The sequence below is a fragment of the Talpa occidentalis genome, unplaced genomic scaffold, assembly GCF_014898055.3.
Source record: "Talpa occidentalis isolate TD23 unplaced genomic scaffold, MPIMG_talOcc4v2.1 talOcc4.3, whole genome shotgun sequence".
Classification (NCBI taxonomy): Eukaryota; Metazoa; Chordata; class Mammalia; order Eulipotyphla; family Talpidae; genus Talpa; species Talpa occidentalis.
The window spans coordinates 63,010,969-63,030,478 of NW_023603184.1; the positions used below are offsets into that span (position 1 = coordinate 63,010,969).

Sequence of the window (19,510 nt, forward strand, 5' to 3'; positions counted from 1 at the left end):
AAGCCAGGATTGACTCTTTATTGACTGATCCTGCTGCACGATGTTCCTGTGCAGTTCCCTTTGGTAAATGTTTTAAGCTGCTCTTAGTGGAGAAGATATAACTCAGAGGTCCTTAAAGGAATTTCACTCACTTGAAAGTTTTCCTGATGTCTGTATCAAAAAGTCAGCATTTTTTTCTGTATTCAGGATGGTATGAGGTAATTTTCCATTATCATGACGAAAAGGAATTTGGCAGCATTCTTGAAGAAGCATGTCCTTTATTAATTTTGAGATCTATTCCTTGACATTTCCTGTCAATTTGGGGACAATAGATGATGATGTTGTACCACCCTGGGGTACAGGCCAGAAGCATGGGAGGGTGAACGGACTCACCAGAGACAGAGCAGGGATCAGAACAGGCAGACGGACTGAAAGCACTGTGAGGGGAGCAGCGGGCCAGACAGGAGAGGTCTGCCGTGCCATGTGGGTATCTCCCTGGCCGAGACTTGAACCCACACTGCAGAGGCTGTGGATAGCTTCATGGTGCTGCACTCAACCCGCTGCGCCACCGGGGAGGCCTGCCATTTTTTAGTAGTATCTAGTTTGGGAAGAGCTTTACAGCTTAAGTAATGTTTTATTAGTAGTGACATTTTAATAAATTGAGTACCCCTGGAAATCCCATTCCATACCCCAGTGATCAATGATGAAACAAAGCCAAGTTCTTCTACAGGTAAAATTTTCTCCAAAAATAGGAAATTTCATTTAGATTTAGAAAATAGTCACACTTTTTTCCCCTAATACTTTCTTGTCCATTAATCTCCTGGGTATTCTCTTTATTTGGTAAGAGTTTTGAAATTTAAAGGTAGAAAGTGGAATTTGGGATTTAATGTAGGGACAAGTGAGTAGAACAGACAAGTGTGAGGAATAAAGAACTCAAATGTGACCTCATTCACCTGCTTGCTCAGCGTCTACCACTTAGTGAGTGTTACTAAATATATATTGAATGGATGAAAGAATGAGGCAGAATTTTTGAAGAGCTGGTAAAATTGGTAACTACTCTTTTTTAGTGTAATTATTCATTCCAGTCATTTCCCTTTTTAAAAAACTGTTAAATAATGAGATATTTTGGTAATTTCTTCTCAGCTATGGTAGAATATAACTAGAAAGAATACCTATTTGTAAAATCATTCATGGTAATCAATAGTGGAACTTGAGAAAAACGTTCTGTTTCTTTATGGAAATGTGATACAGATAATTATAGTCTTACAATAATCAGTGTAAGATTATTATCTCTAATTTTTACAGAAACTAATTCTGGCCATGGAAAAATAGTTTTATTGTTTTGGTTCACAAAAGATTGAGCTAAATAAGTGAAGCCTGAAAAAAAGCAGCTGTTACTGAAAATATCTCATACAAGAGTAGGTTATCAGGTTACTTAGGTGGGGGAGGGATTGGGTACTGGCCCAGAATTAGAAGTGCAAAGATCTAAAAAGAAGAGTGTTTGACTTTCTCAGCTGCATATTAGTCAGTTAACTGTGGCATAAAGCTTCTACCTTCTACTTTGCTTTTGGAAGTTATTTTTCACACCTGTTTTAATCCTCATAACCCACATGTCAATGATTGTAACTGCTTTCTTTTCTAAATAATCTAGACACATATCAGTATTAGCTGAAACAATAAAGAAAGGAATACATGATGCCGATTCTGAAGCCAGGATAGAGGCCAGAAAGTAAGTGTTTATTGTAAACCACGTATTTTATTCACTGCTTTTATATTTCAGCTGCATTGTCTAGATCGCCGTATTTAAAAATCATTTTGTTACATGAACATGTTTCATTTGTCATTACTTTTAAATATGACCCTTGAAAGGCCATCTTGGACTGTTTCTTGAGGTTTTTTGTTTTGTTTTGTTTTGTTTTTAGTATTTTGTTTTAAAGGTTGTTCACTGCCCAGGCCTGAAAAATGGGATAATAGTATTTGAACACAGACGAGACTTAGGTAGACAGGAGAATGCTTATTTTCAAATTTATGAGAAATTATGTGAATCAGAAAAGTACTTGTGTATTCTCTGACTTTGCAAGCTCTTTTAAAAGCCAGCTGATCATCTGAAGTGACTTTGATTGAATTGAGAAATCACTATCACAGAGATCTTCTCCTTGTGATCACATCTTTGCAAGCTTCAGAAGTTGCTGGAGATCTGTGACTCATGTGCAGGGACTAGGCTTGAGCTGATGTTTGGGCTTATCAAGGTGCTAACCTGATGTTGTTATCTCACCTCTGTGGGAGTGTGGCCCTAGCCTGGTTATGCGCTAGTCCTACAGCTTCCGCCCCTACATTCAGTACCTCCTGAGAATAATTTTGCCATTGTAACTATAAATACCAGAAGCTGGAGGTGATACCATTTTTTTTCAGGCAGCGGGTAGACAAGTACTGTCAGTTTTGCATCTGTATCCGACTGCTTCATAGTTGACCGATTCTTTTAATTGATGTAGGTTGAAATTTATTCTTACTGGTCACCCAGAATATTGTTTACTTAACTGCATTGATACATCCTGCTCAAGTATTCATGGCTCTTTGTTCTCTCAGTTCAATTACATTTTCTTGGTTTCTGAATTTTTTGGAGGAAGTCACGATAACGCTGAAGTGCTTACAAGCTTATGTTGGGCAATTCCTTTTCTATATCTTTAGTCATAGATTTCTAGTAACTCTGAACATCTTTCCATTTTCTATTTGTGTGTTTTGTAAAGCAATTGCAAATATTTCAAATGAGTGAATGCCAAATTGCATTTATAAATGCTATCATTAATGAATGACTCCTTCCAAGGTTGTAGGTGTAGTTCTAGATGTTTCAGCTCCATCCTCAGAATTGTAAGTTAGGCCTTTTATTTTCCATTTTCTAAATGACACTGAGATTTAGCAAAGTTTTGGAGTCAGGATTCCTACCAGGCCTCTTTTGTCCATACTCTCTTCCTGTACCATGTTCCTTCTATCAATAGTATCAGGTAAACTGAGAATTTTAGTTTTTGACGATGTTATATGGTATACTCCAGAGCTCAGCAAAATAGCTCTTTTGATCTACTGCCTCTAAAAGGAAGCTGTTTGTCTTCCCTAGGTGTTACTGGGGTTTCCATAGTCACTTCAGCAGAGAAGCAGAGCACTTGTACCACACCTTGGAATCCTCCTACCAGAAAGCTCTGCAGTCACATTTGAAGAACTCAGACAGCATCGTGTCTTTGCCGCAATCCGATCGCTCATCTTCTAGCTCTCAAGAGAGTCTGAAGTAAGAAATTCATCCGTATTTTTTATTAGTGAGATTTTATATTTAAAAAGTTGCTGCACAAGAAAACATTGCACATAAATTTAAGCTATGTTTTTTACATATTGTGTGCCTATCATAATTCCCCTTTACCTCAGTTGGATTCTGGCACTAGGTTGAAGTAATAAGAATGAAGTGGCATTGGTCTCTACCACAGGAAGTTTTTAGATAAATTTATATGGCTGTCCTAAAATACAGTTTTAGAGTAACATAAGTGAATTAGTCAAAATGTCTTCTAAAAGAATGTGTTAACTTGAAGATTGGTTGGACAGGAAAAGCATTCAAAATCTGGGACTTACTGTTTTATCATCTTCACTATTTCCCTTTTCCTAGTGATGACTCCTTTTGTGTGTTTGAAAGATTAGTCCAAAATCTAAAATTTTTTGTGAAATTAGGGGTTTAGAAGATTGTGCTCCAAATTACCTGTATTCATTTCTTCACTATCACAATTTCCTGTTGTAAATTGTACTTGTATTAATGCAGATAACATATACATTTGAGGAAAAAAAACCAGATGTATACCTTTATTTTTAGCCGGCCGCTCTCTGCCAAAAGAAGTCCTACTGGAAGCACCACCTCTAGAGGTAAGAACATAGCTGTGGGCGGGCAGTCAGGACGGCTGAACCAGTGCCCTGCTTTCAGGGCCCTCTCAGGTTGGCAGAGGGGTTGGCTCTGCTCTGTGCTCTGACTGTCCCCAGCAGAGCTCCCCTTCTTCAGAGGGCAGACCCTGCGAGGAGTGTCAGGATAGCTTAGGTGGAAGAATAGAGCTCTGCCACCCGCCTCACCCCTGAAACATGTGGCTAGAACTGCTCCTTCACTCTGATCAACTGACAATTGAGTGACACAACTGGGATGCTTTCAGCAGCAGCTTGGGGGCTATTGAGGTGGGAGAGTGAAAAGATTCCTGAAAGGGGAGGGCATCTGGGTAAGAGTGTACATTTTTGCCACATCATGAGGAAATTGACTAGATGTCGACAGTTTTTCATTCTTTCGCTTTTCATATGAACCAGAAATGTGATCCGTTCCTCTGGGGTTAGCAGTCTGTGATGATAAGGAAACAAATGTAATTGGTGCATATAGTTGCTTATAATTTCCTTCAGCATTGCCTGACCTGTCTTCAGTGACCTCTAAGAGAAACCCAGTGCTCTTAACTTTAATCAACTTGTTTTAAAACTCGATATTGTTTTCAAGAAATTCAAAACACATTTTGACAATGTATGTGAGAATTCCAGGATGATCCTTACTAATGTTTCCTCCTTCAATCGCTGAAGCTTCAACAGTTAGTACCAAATCTGTGTCAACGACTGGGTCCCTCCAGCGGTCTCGAAGTGACATTGACGTGAATGCAGCAGCCAGTGCCAAATCCAAAGTCTCCTCAGCTTCGGGCTCTACACCTTTCAGCTCTGCAGCGGCCTTGCCTCCAGGATCATACGCATCCTTAGGTAACTACAGAGCCAACACCTTTCCTTCCCAGTCCTGCTTTAAAGAGAGACAACGCTTAATCTCTGCTCAAATTTACCTATTTAACAAATTACAAAAAAACTGTAATTGAAAAAGTATAAATGCATGGGTGATACTTAAGTATAAGTAACTTTGTCCACTTACTGTTGGCCACCAGTCACTCTCTGTTACGTATGTCCTCTCTCTGGGCAGTCATCCTTTTGGTGATTAAGGAAGCACACTGGTGTGCATGTGCTGTGGCGCTGGGCACACCCTGCCTTAGCTTCACCTCCCTTTCATGGTAACCCAGTCAGTACCTGAGACACCTCCTTTGTCACCAAAGCTGGGGTTTCTCCCCTGCTAACATTGGTGGGAGCAGAGCCAGAAGATGTTAGTGAGGGATTCACCAAAGACAGTCATTGCAGCTCAGTAGTTCCCACTCTGAAAATGTAAAAGGAGTGGGAGAGTTTGGAGGTTGGAGTAGGGGGTTCTCTCAAGGGGAACATGGTGGACTTATTAACTATCGTGACCATGTCTGTGTGAAAGAGCAATGTCCCCTTAGGAGGAGCATATGCTGACTCTCACTATAGCCCAAAAGATTAAAAAAATTATTTTCAAAAGAATTCTTATCTGGCAGAGTAGTAGGTGAGTTTCTCAGCAGATACTTAATACCTACTATGTAAGGTCGATAGTTTATTTCATTGTGTTTGTAAGAGTCAGGTTGTTCAAAATCAAAATCTGGTAATTTATCTGGATTGGTTTTATTTTGGACTTTATGGAAACGAATACAATTTAAACTTCATGAAATAATGAGACTGAATAAAATACTTAGGTATTTTATAAACAAATTCTGAAGTCTAAAATGTTCTAGAAATGTTTTAAGCATGGAAACATAGTGAGGTATTACAAAGAGAAGATGCCTGGATCTCTTATTTACGAGCTTTCTGACCTTGAGCAGGTCATGGACTGTTTGATTCTGTTTTTATTATGGCTAAACAATTGTAATAATAGCCACCTATTTCAGATTCATGATAGAGATGGGGATCAGTGAAATTATTTTAAAGTCCTTGGTGTACCTTATTATGCTTTGAAAACAAAAGAAGCTGATTCTGATAAGAACATTATTAATTTAAAAGGTATATGATCTAGAAAATTTGTTAAATCAGTCAGTTTTTCTCCCTGGGAATAACTCATACAGCCATACATTTCAGTTGGGAAGAAACCCAATGAAACCTCTCCTTTTCTCCCCTTTAACTATTGTAAAATGACCTAGGAGTGTTCATGATATTATGTTAAGATATAATCACTGAGAAAGGGAGAAGTCAAAACTTTTCTGTCCTATAGTGAAGTTCTATTAATTTTAGTTAAATTTTTAAGTATGTATTTGTGTTTCAGTATATTTGATCAACTTTCAGTACCTGTAATTAGTATTTGTTTCTAGTCTTTAACTGTATTGAAGACAAGTAAGAACCAGCTTCTATAGTAGTCAGTAGTCTTTGTTTTTCTGTGCATATGGGCATGTTTTAATATGGACCATGCAGACTCCCTTCAGTGCTGGTAATAAGCACTGAAGTCTCTTGGTCTGATTATTAAGAACTGACCTTTTAAACACACTGATGATAAAGTCAGCCCAGAGTTACCTCTTCAGATAATGAGATTAGAATATTCTAATTCTTCACTGTTTCTTGAAAATTCTCTACTTTCCTTTTGTCCCAAAACCCAAAACCCAAAGACCTGAAATGTAACAGTCCTATTGAGAAATGTTTACAGTTAACACTTAGGCTGACAAACTACATCTGTGCAGAAGAGTACCGTACCATTAAAGCTGATGATCCTTTCCAAACTTCTAGAGTCCAGACACATGAGGGAAGATTTGGAGTCCATAGGCCTTGATGCAGGTACCATGCTGTCCAGCTTTTGCTGCTCGACGTGTAGTGGGAAGAGGTGTTGTTAGAGCCAGCTTCTTCAAGCTTCTTCCTTGCCTGTCCTTTGGGTGACTCTTTAGTACTTTAGTTTCTGGTCTCCCTTGCCCCTTCTGCTAATACTTTGCCCTAAGAAGAAGGAACCTGGAAGAGGATGGTGGTTGGCGAAACAAAAACTGCTTGTAGCCACTGAGGCTCTCCCTGGTTGCCCTTTCTCGTTTCCAAAAGCACATTGTAATACTAAGCTGATTTTGAGACAAGGCACACTGACTTGCTTCAGACTCTGCTTTGCTGTCGAACTTGTTTTCCTTTTAATTTTATTTTAAATTGTACTTTTGCTTTTTTCAGTAGCTAATAACATTGTGCTTTTTAATTCTTTTAATGTTACTAACTGTTCCCTGTTATCCCTTCCCTTGTTTTTTAATTTGCTTAAAGATGGTTCTGCCACTAAAGCGGAGGGTAAGCGGTTCGTTTCTGTGACTGGGGTGTGTCTCCCTTCCCTGGTCCCTGTTCTCACTGCCGTTGCCTGGTGTCCACATCCTCGCCGAGGCCCCTGCATGCGACGCTGCACGCTGCCACCGCACTCTTCATGGCGTCTCCCTCCCCCTTCCTTCCTCAGTCGTCGTTTTGTGAGCTTGGTACTTGAGTGTGCGTCTGCGGTTTTCAATCCCGAACCCACACTGGGAGGGAGCACTGGTGTGCCGTCTGTGTGACTGTCCTCTTGGGCTGCTTGTCTCAGATTTTATGACTTCTGAAGCACCACCTGAGCTTTCGTTTCCCATTGTGTCCTTCTTTTTTGTGCTTTTGTGGGCCTCTTACGATTTGCCTTTCCTGTTCTGAAAAGAAATTTTCAGCGTCAGTGATTCAGGTTAAAGGCTGTTTGAGGTTTTCTACCAGGTAATTTACAGAAATTTTAAAAATGTAATTTTCTCTCCAGAAGATGCTACTGAATTACACCGTACCATTTTTATCTCTATTACTGACACATTTACTTACTGTCATTCAGATAAGAAGAGATTGCTTCACTGGGATCAAAATATGATTTTGGATACTCTTAATTAAAAATTCAGGCAACACATTTGAATTCTGGCAACTTCATTATTGTAGTTATTTATTGTACACATCAAGGAGTCAAGGAGTCCTTCTAATATTTATGACTGATGAGAAATATTTTTTTTTTTTAAAAAAAAGATTTATTTATCTATTTATTTATTTATTTATTTATGCAAGCATTGGGTACAGTCAGAAGCGCGGGAGGGCGAGAGAATTCACCAGAGCCAGAGCGGGGAGCAGAGCAGGCAGAAGGACCGAAGTACACTGCTGAGGGGAGCAGCGGGCGGCAGGAGAGGTCTGCGCGCCATGTGGGACCCTCCTCCGGTGGCCAAGGAGCAGCCGGGGATGGAACCGGCGCTGCAGAGGCTGCGGGCAGCTTTGCAACCCAGCGCTCAACCACTGCGCCACCGGGGAGGCCGAGAAATATTTTTTTTGTAAAGAACTGACAGCTTCACTTTTGGATAAAGCTTATATTCAGGTTCCCTTTCAGTGAGGTATGTTCAGTAGTATTTGAGATTTGGAAGAAGGAAGTATTTAGGAAATGTGTTATTTACAGTGCTAGAAGGACTTTAGAACTAACAACCACTGATAGTTTCCAAGAGTAGAAAATCATTTGTTTAGTGTAGTCAAAGGTTAACTATTGGTGATTTTATTTATTTATTTTTTTAAAGATTATTTTATTTATTTATCCATATAAGAGCTGGGGCATAGGCCAGAGGTGCAGGGGTGGAGGGAGGGTGAGAGGATTCATCAGAGACAGGGTGGGGAGCAGAACAGGCAAATCTACTGAAATACACTGCTAAGGGGAGCGGCGGGCAAGACAGGAGAGGTCTGCTGCGCCATATGTAGGTTAGCTCCCTGGCAGGGAATCAAACTCATGCTGCAGTGGCTATTGATAGATTCATAGTGCTGATACTTAACCCATTACACCATCAGGAAGGCCCTATTAGTGATTTTAGTTAAGATTACACAATAAAAACTCAGTAGTCTTGTCTGCTTTTCAGGAAAAGAAACTTTAGAGTTTAAGTTTTAGTAGGAAATAAAACATTTGCTACAGTTAGACATATTTATCTAAGAACTCTGAATTTTAAGTAACTGACCTTTCTACAATGAAAAATATATGTATATAGAAGTGAAAGTATTAAATATCCTTTATCTTTGGCTTTAAACAATATGGAGAAATTTATTCTTTTGGGACAAGTGCTTGTAGGCAGCAGCAAAATTTACATATGATCATTACCCAAATTTTGATTTTATCAAAAATGCCATGTATGAGAGAGGTTGGTTTAGTTATGTCCCCAAACTGTGAGTTATAAAAATATGTATGTATGCGACTGAGGTCACAGCTGAGATATACCTAGTGGACCTTTTAGTTATTATAATCTCTAAATTGAGAATTGACTACACTGCAGTTTTTCAACATGGGAACTGAAAAGCTCTAGTGATGTGAGACTATTTAGTGATTTTTTTGATAATTGTTTTAAGTTAAACTGAATGTGGGAAAACCATGCCTACAAGTTAAACCCCATGGTTAACAGGTTCAGTTTCCTGATTAGGGAATTTTCCGGAAGAATGGCAGTGTGATTGGAAAGAATTCTTTAGCAGTCCTGTTTTTAAACAGTGAGATGAGGATATTCTTTATTTCATGAAAGTCAAAATCTGTGCTCCTCTCCTGTTCTTTGTTTTCCTTTGGCTCTGCTTTTCTCTGGCGAGGTAGTCTGCTGGGTTTGTTGTATAGTTCTCTAACATCTCTTATTTCTATTTCTCTTAGTTAAGCTATTTTCTTCTTTCATATCTATCTTTTTCTTTGTTATAACACAGTATAAAAATATGAATATCATTAACAGGTCATAATACAGAACTGAAATATATTTTTACTGTTTCTGTTTTTACTGAGTAGACTGTGTTTTCACAAAAGGCCATAGTATTTTGTATCATTTCTTTAAAACATATATAAAGGCACTTAAAATACTATCACCAAATTAATAGAATGAAAAAAAAAACCTCAAACTCCCTTCATATAAAAGAATATATAGCTGAATACAACACAACAGAGACCCTTAAATCTTCCATAAATTGATTTTAAGGGTACCTGAAGAGCTTAGCTACTAAGTTGTATGAGTTACTTGGGCAGACCAGAAACAAGCCTGTGAGGTCACCTGGGAAAGAGAATTAAAAGTTGCTATTAAGCCAGTATTGTTTAAGTGCTATATATCCATGAAGAAGTGGAGTGGGAAAAAACTGTCTTAAAATTGGTATGAAATCTCTTGACTTTGTCCTGGGCAAAGGGAAAAAAATATCTTCCTAAAAATTTGTAACTATCTTCTCATACAAGCTGTGGTTTCAGTTTTCTTATCTGTGGTATCTGGGAAACCCAAGCTGATGAATTAAACTAGTCTGCTTTGTAGTCCTCAAGGTGACTGACAAAAAGAAATATTGAATTTCTACAAAGGAAGCCACTCTTAAATCTAATTCTTCAGATTTCTCTCATACAAAATATGCCAAATATGACCTCATAGCTTGAAATTACATCAGTAACAAGGGAGAGGCAGCAGGGAAAAGGAATAACAATTAATCCTTTAAAAATTAAGGATCTTATATTTAATGTAAAATATATTTAAAAGTTTAAAAATACTAGAAAACTCACATTTTTAGCAATATGTCCACATATTGCTAATACAAATGATCCTCTTAGTTAAGAACATAATACTGATCTGTTATAAGAGCAGTGAACACTTGACTCTCCAAACTTGAGTAAAAGCAGGACCCTAGCAGGCAAGGACCAAAACTGGTTTACACACTGAGCTTTTTATTTTTTTATTTTTTTAAAAGATTTATTTATTTATTTACATAAGCACTGGGTACAGTCAGAAGCGTGGGAGGGTGAGAGAATTCACCAGAGCCAGAGCAGGGAGCAGAACAGGCAGAAGGACCGAAGTACACTGCTGAGGGGAGCAGCGGGCGGCAGGAGAAGTCTGCGCGCCATGTGGGACCCTCCTCCGGTGGCCGGGGAGCAGCCGGGGATGGAACCGGCGCTGCAGAGGGTGCAGGCAGCTTCGCAGCCCAGTGCGCAACCGCTGCACCACCGGGGAGGCCCCACACTGAGCTTTTTAGCTGAATCTTGGAGACCTTGGACAGTTGCTGTGATAAGTGTGAAGGACAGGAAGTAAACTGAATCTTATTCTGAGACCTGTGTCTTCATTAGTGAACAAGAAGTTAATTTTTCTAAACTGAAGAGAAGAGGAAATTTTGCCCATCTTAACCTTTATGCTGGGTAGAGGGAGAAAGTAATTTCTCTTGAGGCTCCCATAAATTGGGCCTTCATGCAGTTTTTGATCAGAATTTATGCCTCTTTTCTGGTCTAAAATCCCCAAATATGTAGATCATTTCAAGTGGCTGTGGATGGCTTGTGCCCACAAGATACTAGAATAAGCAAATATAGATCTCCTTTGGAGGTATTTAACTTCAATCTAGATCTTAAATAATTTCCATAAAGTTTCAAGTAATCATTTTATTTCTTAAAATTTAAAAAAAAAAAAACTTTGGAAAGACAGCTAGGAAGTAATAGACCATTTGGCAAATGGAACTTCTAGGTATGAAAATATGTTAATACTCAATAGGTAAATTGACCGGCAAAATCAATGTGGCTGGAAGAACGCATGTGTTTAATAGGAAAAGAAATTTGTAACATAGTGCAGAAGAATAAAATTGAGAGATATGATAGAGATGTTAAGTTACATGTATGATAGTGAAAAAGCTTAACCTACCTAACTGAGATTTTAGAAGAAGAGAATAAGGCAGAGACAGTATTTGAAGACCTAATGATTGAGAATTCTCCAGAACTGATGAAAGACACTGAACCACATGTTCAAAAAGCCCAGTAAGTCCCAGGGCAAGACAAAAATAAGTCCACAACATAGTGGAATTATTGAACACCAAAGACAAAAAACAAAACAAAACAAAAAAAAAACCCCAAAGATGTTTGAAGCAGCGAGATAGAAGAGACACTACCCACAAAGGAAAACCAGAGTTTAACTACAAATAGAACTGGGGAAGTTTGAATAAGGTTGATGTATGTCAATGTTCATGTCATGTTTCTGATTGCGCACTGTAGTTTTGTAAGATGTTATCACTGAGAGAAACTGAGAACATGCATAGACAATCTATCTTATATTTGAATCCAAACCTACAATTATCTACAAATAAGTTTAATAAAAGGGAACCCTTAAAACCATCTACCTCCCCCAAACTATGATTTAACAGTATTATTTTTACCTATAAGACTTACCTGTAAGATAGTAAAGCACATCTTTAAAACACGCCAAAATAATGAAACAAAGGAGGGTAAAAGGAAAATGAAAAATCAAGACAAATAAAAGGCATACAATAGTTTAAAAAAAAAAAAGCTGGAGACTTTTTGATAATAGACAAAATAAGGCAAAAAATGTTCCTTATAGAGGATTGCTACATAATAACAAAGAAATACAAAAAATCACAAAGATTGGAGAGCTCTAAATTCTTATGGACCTAAAAAAATAACCTCAAAATAAATGTTTGGATTTTGAATATAATTATGAGTTTCTGAAATGGTATTATAGTCATGTAATTCAAATCTCAGAAAACATACAGTGGTATGCAGCTAAAATCTCCTCTCCCAGCCTTGTCTTCATTTGCCCACTTACCACCTCTTCTTCCAACCCCAATATGATATTACTTCTAGTTTTGTTTTTATCTAGTTTCTTTGCATATAGAGGCATTATTAAAATCATATCTCTTCCTCTTTTTTAAAAACAAAATGCATATTTTACACACACTACTCTGGATCTTGAATATTTTCTCTTAATACAACTTAAAATCCTTCCATGTTAGATTAGAGATCGCCTCATTCGTATATTTGTATGTGTGCCACTAGATGGTTTAGCCATAACAAACCAGTCCCATTTTGATAGACACTTGGGTTGTTTCTGAAATTTTTTTTATTACAAAAAAATTCCATCTGTCTATACAAAATAACTTTTGTTATGGATATTTTGCATGGGTGCAATTATGTTGGTAGGATGAATCACCCAGTATGGAATTGTTGGATTGAAAAGTACATGCATTTGTAATTGTGATAGATAATGCCAAATAGCCCTTTGTAAAGGTTATACTAATTTTCACTCCCACCAGCAATGAATGAGGGTGCTTATTTTTCTACACTACAGGATTAGAATGTTAGCACATTCTTAGCTTTTTGTCAATCTAATAGGTGGTAAATGGCATTCTCAGTGAGTGAAGCTCATTATTGTAAAATGAGACTGAATGCTGTTTCATACAATTATGAGCGGCTTCAATTTTCTATTAACAGACCATTTCTAGCTTTGACCAGTCTTTACTGGGACGTGGTAGTGGTATGCTGGAGTGGTCTTGAGCCAGTTAAGGAGAACCAGTTGTTGAATTTTTGACATCAGTAACCTGAAATTAGCCATGGTGGGAATATTTACACCAGGGAAATTGGAAAACACAAATCAGCAGGACATTTCCCCTCCACCAGATAATTGCTAAACATTTACTAGTACACCACTCATTATTGGGCTTCTTGTTAATTCCTAGGAACCTTTTATATATGAAAGAAACTAGCTCTTTGTGATATGAATTATAAATAATTTTTCCCAATTTGTCATTTTCTTGAACTTGCCCTAGTTTTATTTTTGCCATGTGGAGATATTTAAATAAATTACATAATCAAATTTATCATCTTTTCTTCTAAATATCTTGTAATTGTAAATCATATTGGAATGGGCTTTTCCACTCCAGGCTACAAAGGCATTTGATCTTGTTTTACGACTTTTGTTATATTTCACACTTTAATCTTGGGTCCATTTGCTTTTTTTTTTTCCATGTAAAGTGTGAAGTATGAATCCAATTTATTTTTTCAAAACTAAACAGCAAATGAGATCCAATAATAAGAAAATAGAAGCAACATATATTATGGAGTGAAGTGAAAGCAATACTTAAATCATAGGCTCAAGTTTATATTAGAAGACAGACTCAATTAGGAATTTGTTTCCAATTTGTTAGTAAAAGAATACAATATGTCCAATAGGAGGAAATAATTAATAAAAGTAAAATAAAATTAATGAAATAGGAAATAAATATTTACAAGAAAGGATTAAGAAATATAAAATTTGGTTTTTTGAAACTACTAATAAATATGCAAAACTATTTGAAAGTTCAGTTAAAGGAGAGGAAATACAAGTAAACTATTAACAGTGCAAAAGAGGCAGTAAAGGAAAAAATGATGATTTTGTGTTAACAATTTAAAAATAGGATATACATATTTCTAGAAAAGCCAAACTGTTTAAGAAGAAACAAACAAAAAAACCTGAGTGGTTAAAGACTACTCAGTATATAATTTCAAATCAGTAATTAAAACCCCACTCTCTCCTCAATCACCTACCACCAAAAGGTAATTCACTAAAATGGAAAAGATATCCCAAAATCCCTACCACACTCAGATGGTATTTTTTTAAAAAAAGATGTATTTATTTTTACATACAAGACTGGGGTACAGGCCAGTTACTTTAAGTATGTGCAAGAGGGTGAGAGGATTCACCAGAGACATAGTGGGGAACAGAACAGGTAGACTAGCCAAAGTACACTGCTGAGGGGAGCAGTGGGCGAGACAGGAGAGGTCTGCCGCACCATGTGGGTATCTCCCTGGCTGGCCGGGCTCAAACCCACACTGCAGAAGCTGCTGACAGTTTCACAGTGTGCGCTCAACCACCTGCGCCACCAGGAAGGCCCAAGATGGTTATACATACAAGTTGTATGATACATTGGATAATCCAGTCTTGCATAAACTCAGAAAGAGGGAGTACTTTCCCTTGATGTTTCATTCATTCATTCATTCATTCATTCATTCATTTACATTTGGTATGGCCTTACTACTAGAATCAGGTAAGGTAGAATGCAGATACTTTGTGTATATGTCTATATGATGTCCGTGGCTTAATATTTTAAAACTTATTGATGCGGTTCAGCATATATAAGCCAAGAATTCTCTTATCTCAGGAGATGCAGTCAAAGCATTTTTAAAATTCAGTCATTTTTGGCAAGAATTCTTAATAATTATGAATAGAAATGAGTTTTTTAATCTTTTGAAATTCCATAGTTTTTGTGAAATTGTAAGATTATGTATATTTTTTGATGTAATTCAAAACAACAAAACCTTATACTTTTTCTGCATTGTACTCATGTTCCAAGACAGCAGCGTAGGACAGAGAAATCAAAGGGCAGGATTTGAAGGGAAAAAGCTGAAATTTTATTTATAGATGATGCTTACAATGTACATACAGATTAGTAGAATAAAAGTTAGGAAAGTTCCTGGAGTTAGGATCAAAATATAAAGATTAATCACTCTTAGAACAATAGTTAGAAAATATAATTTAATAAAATATATATAATAAAAAGGTACCTCTGAACAAGTCCATAAATATTTAGTAAGAGCTTTGCAAAAAATTGAAAGCTTTATTGAATGACATTGAAAATAGTGAAATAAAACCCAAAAAATATTAATGGAGAGATCAGTTTCATAAAAGTGTCTTTCCCCAAAAAGTATTAATCCAAAATTTCACATGCCAAGCAAGATTTTAATATCTTTTAATTGTGTCTTCACATGGATGTGGAAAAGAGCAAAGGGCCTTAGGAAAACATGGATTGATTTGCCCTATGAATAGTAATTTATTAAGAAAGCTAATCATAAAAGTATGAGCTTCACTGGTGTAGATACATGTACTAGCCTGGGCAGCTGAGAAATAGACTATAGTTTGCACACACATACACACCCACACACACACATATGATGAAGCTGGGATTGTAGATCAGTAAGAAAAGGGCTAAGTAAGTTTATTAGGACATTGGTTAGTCATATGGGAAAAGTAAATCATCTCTCCTTTACCTACTACAGAAAAATCACTTTCTATAAGTGACTTCACAAATAAAATTTGGGCAAAACAGTACATTTTGGGAAAATACACATCCTGTGATATCATTTTTAAAGATAAAAAAATACCAAACAATGTCATCTATTTCTTGATTTTATGTTAAAAAATATAAAGATGACATTGGGTTTAGGATTGTGTTACCAAATGTTGGAAAAAGGTAGATTATACAGGGAGATTAGCAAGGATTTTTTAATTTTTTAATCTGAATATGTGTGAATATTCATTAAAAATTCTTTATGTGACTTAGATATTTTATAAGTTTAAAATAAATTCAGTTGTTTTTTCAAATTGACCTTGTCTGGGTGGACTGCCTTGATTCAGCTTACTAATTTCCTTTGGAAAGTAAAATGTCCTCACTCATACCCCAGCCAGCCAACCAGCAAGATAGGCACAGGCATCTGAGACGCATAGTGCATTCTGGGATAGATTAGTTAATCCCATCTATGTCTCTGTCTCTTCTGTGTAATGGGAATAATTTATTTTACATATCATTAAGAAGTTTTCTGAACCCACACATATATAATTCTTAGTATATCATATGGTGTAGCTTTTAATTCCAGTATAGATTCTAGAATTTGTATACTTCTTTACTTAAAGTGCTGTTAAATGTCATTGATTCTTTCTAGTTTTAATTTTTCCAAATATACCATTTTCTTTTATTGCTCCTCTGTCCCTTTCTTGAACCTTTTGCAACCCTTAGGATTCGTTTTTCTGTATTACTTTTCTGCAAGCTGCCTCAGCTGATGGGGCAGAAGTCATTTTGAACAATATAAGAAGCCAATGGTAGTTCAAATTCATTTGTGATTTTCCTGTCAGATTGTTGTTCTGACTGCTTTATGGTTTCTTTGAAACCACAGAAGTTTAAAAAAAAAAAAGTTTACTCCCTAATCATATTGGTCTGATCATAGGTGATTTTATAATTTTAAATTCATTTCTTTAATTGGCTTCATGTTACTAAACTATCTTTGACCTTTTCTTATTCCCTTCACCTCTCCCCACCCCACCCCCACCCCCAGGCCTCAGAAACCTAACTTTGTCTATTAGTGTCCCTTCGTTTTGATAATTGGCAGTAATAGATTGCTTTACTGACCTTGGCAAATTCTTTTCATAAATACCTGCAACGTTGAGTTATTTAGGCTATCATTTCTCTGTCTACTCCTTATTTTGATTCTTTTTCTCTTCATCTTTTGCAGTGTACTTTTAAAGTATGTCAGCGTGCATACTTTAAAATAGAATTTAATGCTGTACATCAAAACACCTTTATTCTCTAGGGTGCTGTGGCTTTGATAATTGCTGAATTAAGGTTTCCTCTTTTGCATTTTCTTTTTTCTGTTGTTTTTTCCTTAAGAATTTCCTGATTTGGGAACTTTCAGATTTTTAGACAATAAAAAGAAAAAATTTAATCTGAAAATAGTTATGGTAAAAATTCTTCCAATGGATATCTCAACTCAAAATATAGTATGGTGAGATCATCGAAACATCAGCTCCTGGTAGGTTTATGACTCACTGTCAGGAGTTCCTAACCTTTCTGTAGAATCGTATGTACAGATGTGCACGTGTGTGCACACAGAGATGTGTCATGACCATGTGTGGGGTGGACCTGCTCTCCTTGTAGGTGGCCCAGTCAATGCCCCTTGCTCATGGTGTGGGTTTTTTACTTGAGTAGGTATCCCATGTTGAAAACATAGAAACACTGTTTTTGCTGTATCCTTCAGGTCGAATCCGCACGAGACGGCAGAGCTCTGGGAGCGCCACCAACGTCGCCTCCACACCTTCAGATAATCGAGGCCGCAGTCGCGCTAAAGTGGTTTCACAGTCCCAGCGTAAGAAGTATATTTTATGCTCTCTGTTATCTGAAATTTTATTCAGCAGCTGAAATCTTTGCAGTATGTATGTTGATATAAGGGGAAAACACACTTCTCGGACTAAAATACCATGAGTAATCTTGGTATTTGTTGGGTAAGCTTACAAAATAGAATACTTAAATGTACTTTGTCTCCTGTCCAGGTGATTTAAGTTTTGTATCATTAAACATTAAAATGTAGTTTTTCTCCCTCTCTTCAAGCCTCTCCAGTTGAAGCATATCTGGAATGTGATCTGTTTTTGTATCGATAAAGAATCCTTCTGGTGTAATTTCAGAGCAGTACCGGGGGAGATTACTATTATTGCTCAGTTCTGTTTCCAGTGGTAATAAGTAAATCCATTGAAACTCTCCTCTCTAACCCTCTGTTCTCATATTTGCAATCTGCTTCTTTCCTCTTACTAGTGTGGGTGCTCGCCTTGCCCTGCTGCCCTTGCTTCCATTATTGCTTCTCTGTGTATGTTGAGTCAGTTGGTTTGACAGCCTTAGCCATGAAAGCAGCCGTGGCTTGGATGAATATCTTCTGATGACTCTTAGGATCCAACACTGGGATCTTACTTCCCAGCTACACATAATTCTGTCACTTGTACCCTCTCTGTGCATGGACCATATAGCTGGGTGTCAGAGTTCTGGGCAAAGTGAACATGGCAGAGAAAGTCTCCTCTTCCCCAGGAGCTGCATGAGTTCCCTCAGCACAGCACTCCAGCTGGTGTGGCCCTGAGGGCTGTCTGGGGTGTGTAGAGAGCACTTAGTGCAAGGCTAGACCTTAGGTTCTTCCTTAGTCTTCCCAGTGTCTTTCTCAGCCTCTTTTAAATTTAGATACATGTAGTCTCCTTCTTCAAAAGCTTTTATCTTCTCTGAGAAGGAAGCATAAGATTTGTCTCATTGATGCCTTCAGTGGGGCTATAGAACCTGGGCTTGTCTGACATAGAAGCCCATGCTTTCAGTGCACTGCACGGCGCAATACAATGTGGGTTGTATAGATAAGTGCCCAGAAACTTCTATTTTGGGAGCAGCCTGATTCTGATGATTCTTTTGAACTCTAACGCAGCCTGGAGTCACAGATAGACTTAATACTCCAATCATGACCTCACATATGTGGGTCAGCTCTATTGCAAAGAAATTCTTGACAAAAGTGCCCATGACTCAGAATATAGGTCAGATGTTGAAATTGAGTTGACTAAAACATGTCTAGACCTTTAGCTGTGTGGTGTTGTTTTCTTTCTTGGAAAGTAAGGGTAGAACAGTATTATATCTCTTTGTTTACATCTGATGTTTATTGGCCTCTAAGGGGGGTCTCTGCCCCTACCTGACTCCTCTGTTTATTAAGTAGTGAAGATTAAAGCTTCCTTCTGTAGGGGGTTGGGGAGAGGCATGGATGATGATAAAGCTTTAATTATTCAGGTTTATAAAACCACTGCACCCTGCCTTGGGTCTCCACTTTAAAAACACTTCAGTTTTACTCATTGAATTCCACCCACAAAGGGGGGAAACAACACCAGCAAATGATAAAGCCTGGGTCTTAAATCTATGCATGTAAATCATTTTTAAAAAATTATTTTAATAAGAGCTGTTTGCACATACACTTCTAAGTGTACACTAAGCATTCATAGTCCTGGTTTAATAAGTACATTTCATTAACATTGGACTTAGGATCCTTTAGTGTTGATGTATTTGAAATATTTGAGAAATTAGCACATGACATTCAGGTGAACCTAGTTAATAGCAGTTTTAATTTACTGAGCACTTTTTTGTGGTAAGCACTGTTCAAGGTGGCAGTGATACCCAAATGGATGAGATGTAATCACTTCTCAGGTTGCTCAGAGCTAGACAGTCATGTATTCCTGGAGCGTAAGGCCCAGCTCCTAGATGTAGCATTTGCCTTGATACAGGCAGGTTTATAAGTAATATATGAACAGATCTGAAGCAGATGCTAATATAGTATGATAAGTGT

General features: G+C 37.3%; 1 protein-coding gene across 1 annotated transcript in view; it reads left to right on the plus strand.

Moving 5' to 3' along the window:
• CLASP1 (cytoplasmic linker associated protein 1) overlaps positions 1-19,510 on the plus strand; it is a 255,088-nt gene that overhangs the window by 160,182 nt on the left and 75,396 nt on the right. The window contains exons 16-20 of the mRNA XM_054699624.1: positions 1,631-1,708; positions 3,092-3,259; positions 3,830-3,879; positions 4,567-4,737; positions 17,411-17,518. Coding sequence (XP_054555599.1) covers positions 1,631-1,708; positions 3,092-3,259; positions 3,830-3,879; positions 4,567-4,737; positions 17,411-17,518 — 575 coding nt within the window. The remainder of the gene's footprint in view (positions 1-1,630; positions 1,709-3,091; positions 3,260-3,829; positions 3,880-4,566; positions 4,738-17,410; positions 17,519-19,510) is intronic.